Source organism: Mitosporidium daphniae (assembly GCF_000760515.2).
Source record: "Mitosporidium daphniae strain UGP3 chromosome Unknown contig-326, whole genome shotgun sequence".
Lineage (NCBI taxonomy): Eukaryota > Fungi > Microsporidia > Mitosporidium > Mitosporidium daphniae.
In genome coordinates this window covers 1-1,432 of record NW_013546482.1, presented here as the reverse complement: position 1 = coordinate 1,432, position 1,432 = coordinate 1, and the positions used below count along the sequence as shown (strand labels likewise).

The 1,432-nt window shown below is 41.0% G+C and overlaps 1 protein-coding gene across 1 annotated transcript; it reads right to left on the bottom strand.

The window, feature by feature from the left end:
• DI09_326p10 (uncharacterized protein) lies at positions 1 to 1,432 on the bottom strand (the record flags this gene model as incomplete). Its single annotated transcript, XM_013382526.1, has 1 exon — positions 1 to 1,432. A coding segment is annotated over one exon (1,432 nt), but the record flags the coding sequence as incomplete, so codon positions are not given.

Genomic DNA, 1,432 nt, shown 5'->3' with positions numbered 1-1,432 from the left:
TCAAAGTTGTACAGAACGGAAGCATCCATGATCTCGTCCGCTTCGTCAAGCACAAATATCGAGTAATGCTCAATGAAGTGCAAGATTCTCAAAACCCAAGCAAGAGACTCTTTTGATTCTTCCATGTTTTGCAATAGCAGTTCCTTCCTAGCATTCAGCAAGCATTGGATGCTGTTCATCGAAGACACAAACACATCGCCGCGATCATGGGCCATTGTAAGGCGATAGTACAGATAGCGCAGATACGGTTCGCTGTATCCATAAGGCGATCGTTCTGATTTGAATTCGAAAACGCTTTTGCCGAAAAAGTCAAAAATCCACTGCTGAAGTTGCAAAATGTTTTGGTTGAGGATGGAATTGGGAAAGATGAAGATCGGCAATTTCCTCAACACCGATGTTGCCACGATTGCGGCAACCGGACCGAAACGCGTGGTCTTTCCGCCAGCCATGCCCTGTTGCACAACGTAAGACCCTCCGTGCATCATTTTGTCTAAAATTGTCGACATAATGGTCCTCTGTTCTTCATACAACGGATATTTTGTGAAAAACTCGATGAGAATGAAAACCTTGTCTTGCACAGTGACAGGTAATGGTTGACCAGGCTTGTCTCCTGCTTGTTGAGTAGAAGCTTCCTTTTCCTCGAACCAGGCCTGGCAAAAAGTATTTTTTTGCAAAAAGGAAGACTTGCAATAAAAGAATGTGATGAAATGGGACCACAAAAGATCAAGTAGCTCCGGGACCTTTTCAGAATTGACTGTGAAAAATGTCCCCAGTTCCTCAACCGACCCACAAAGCAATATTTGGGCGAGAAGCCTGGGGTCTTTTAAGGCTCCCAGGGGAAACCCGTAAAGAAGCTCATCAGTGGACACTGTTGATTTCAATTTCTGTTCAACTGAAGCAGCATCACTAAAGAATGTAAAGCTTGCATTTCCCTTGAAGAAATCAGATGAAAGGGCATTCCTTTGCATGGTTATGTTTAGCAGATTTTCATAGTCTGGAGGAGGCGATGGGAGTATTTTAGTAATTTTAAACGATGCCTCATAAGGGATAAATGACTTTAATTCCACGGATCGGTCATAAATGTCCAACAGTTCGTAAGGAAATGTGTTTTTTTTAAATTTAGCAAAAAAAGTTGCGAGTTTTTCCTGATCAGGGAGCCTGTTGAAGACCATAAAGATCACATGAAATAAGCAGACAATTTTGTAATTGTCCTTATCTTTCTCCATTTCAAGATAAAATCGGATAAAGCCGAGATAATCAGAATTTAATCTTCTCCTAAAATCAGCTAAATCTTTGGATAGTCCAGCTAGGTCATATAGAAAAGAGAGGTAGCTCGGGAAGTGAAAATATTGAAATTTACTCCAATGGGTCAGCTCTAGTTTTAGAAAACTATCTCTATAGATTTTAGCGTGAAAATCTTGGATAGCATTCT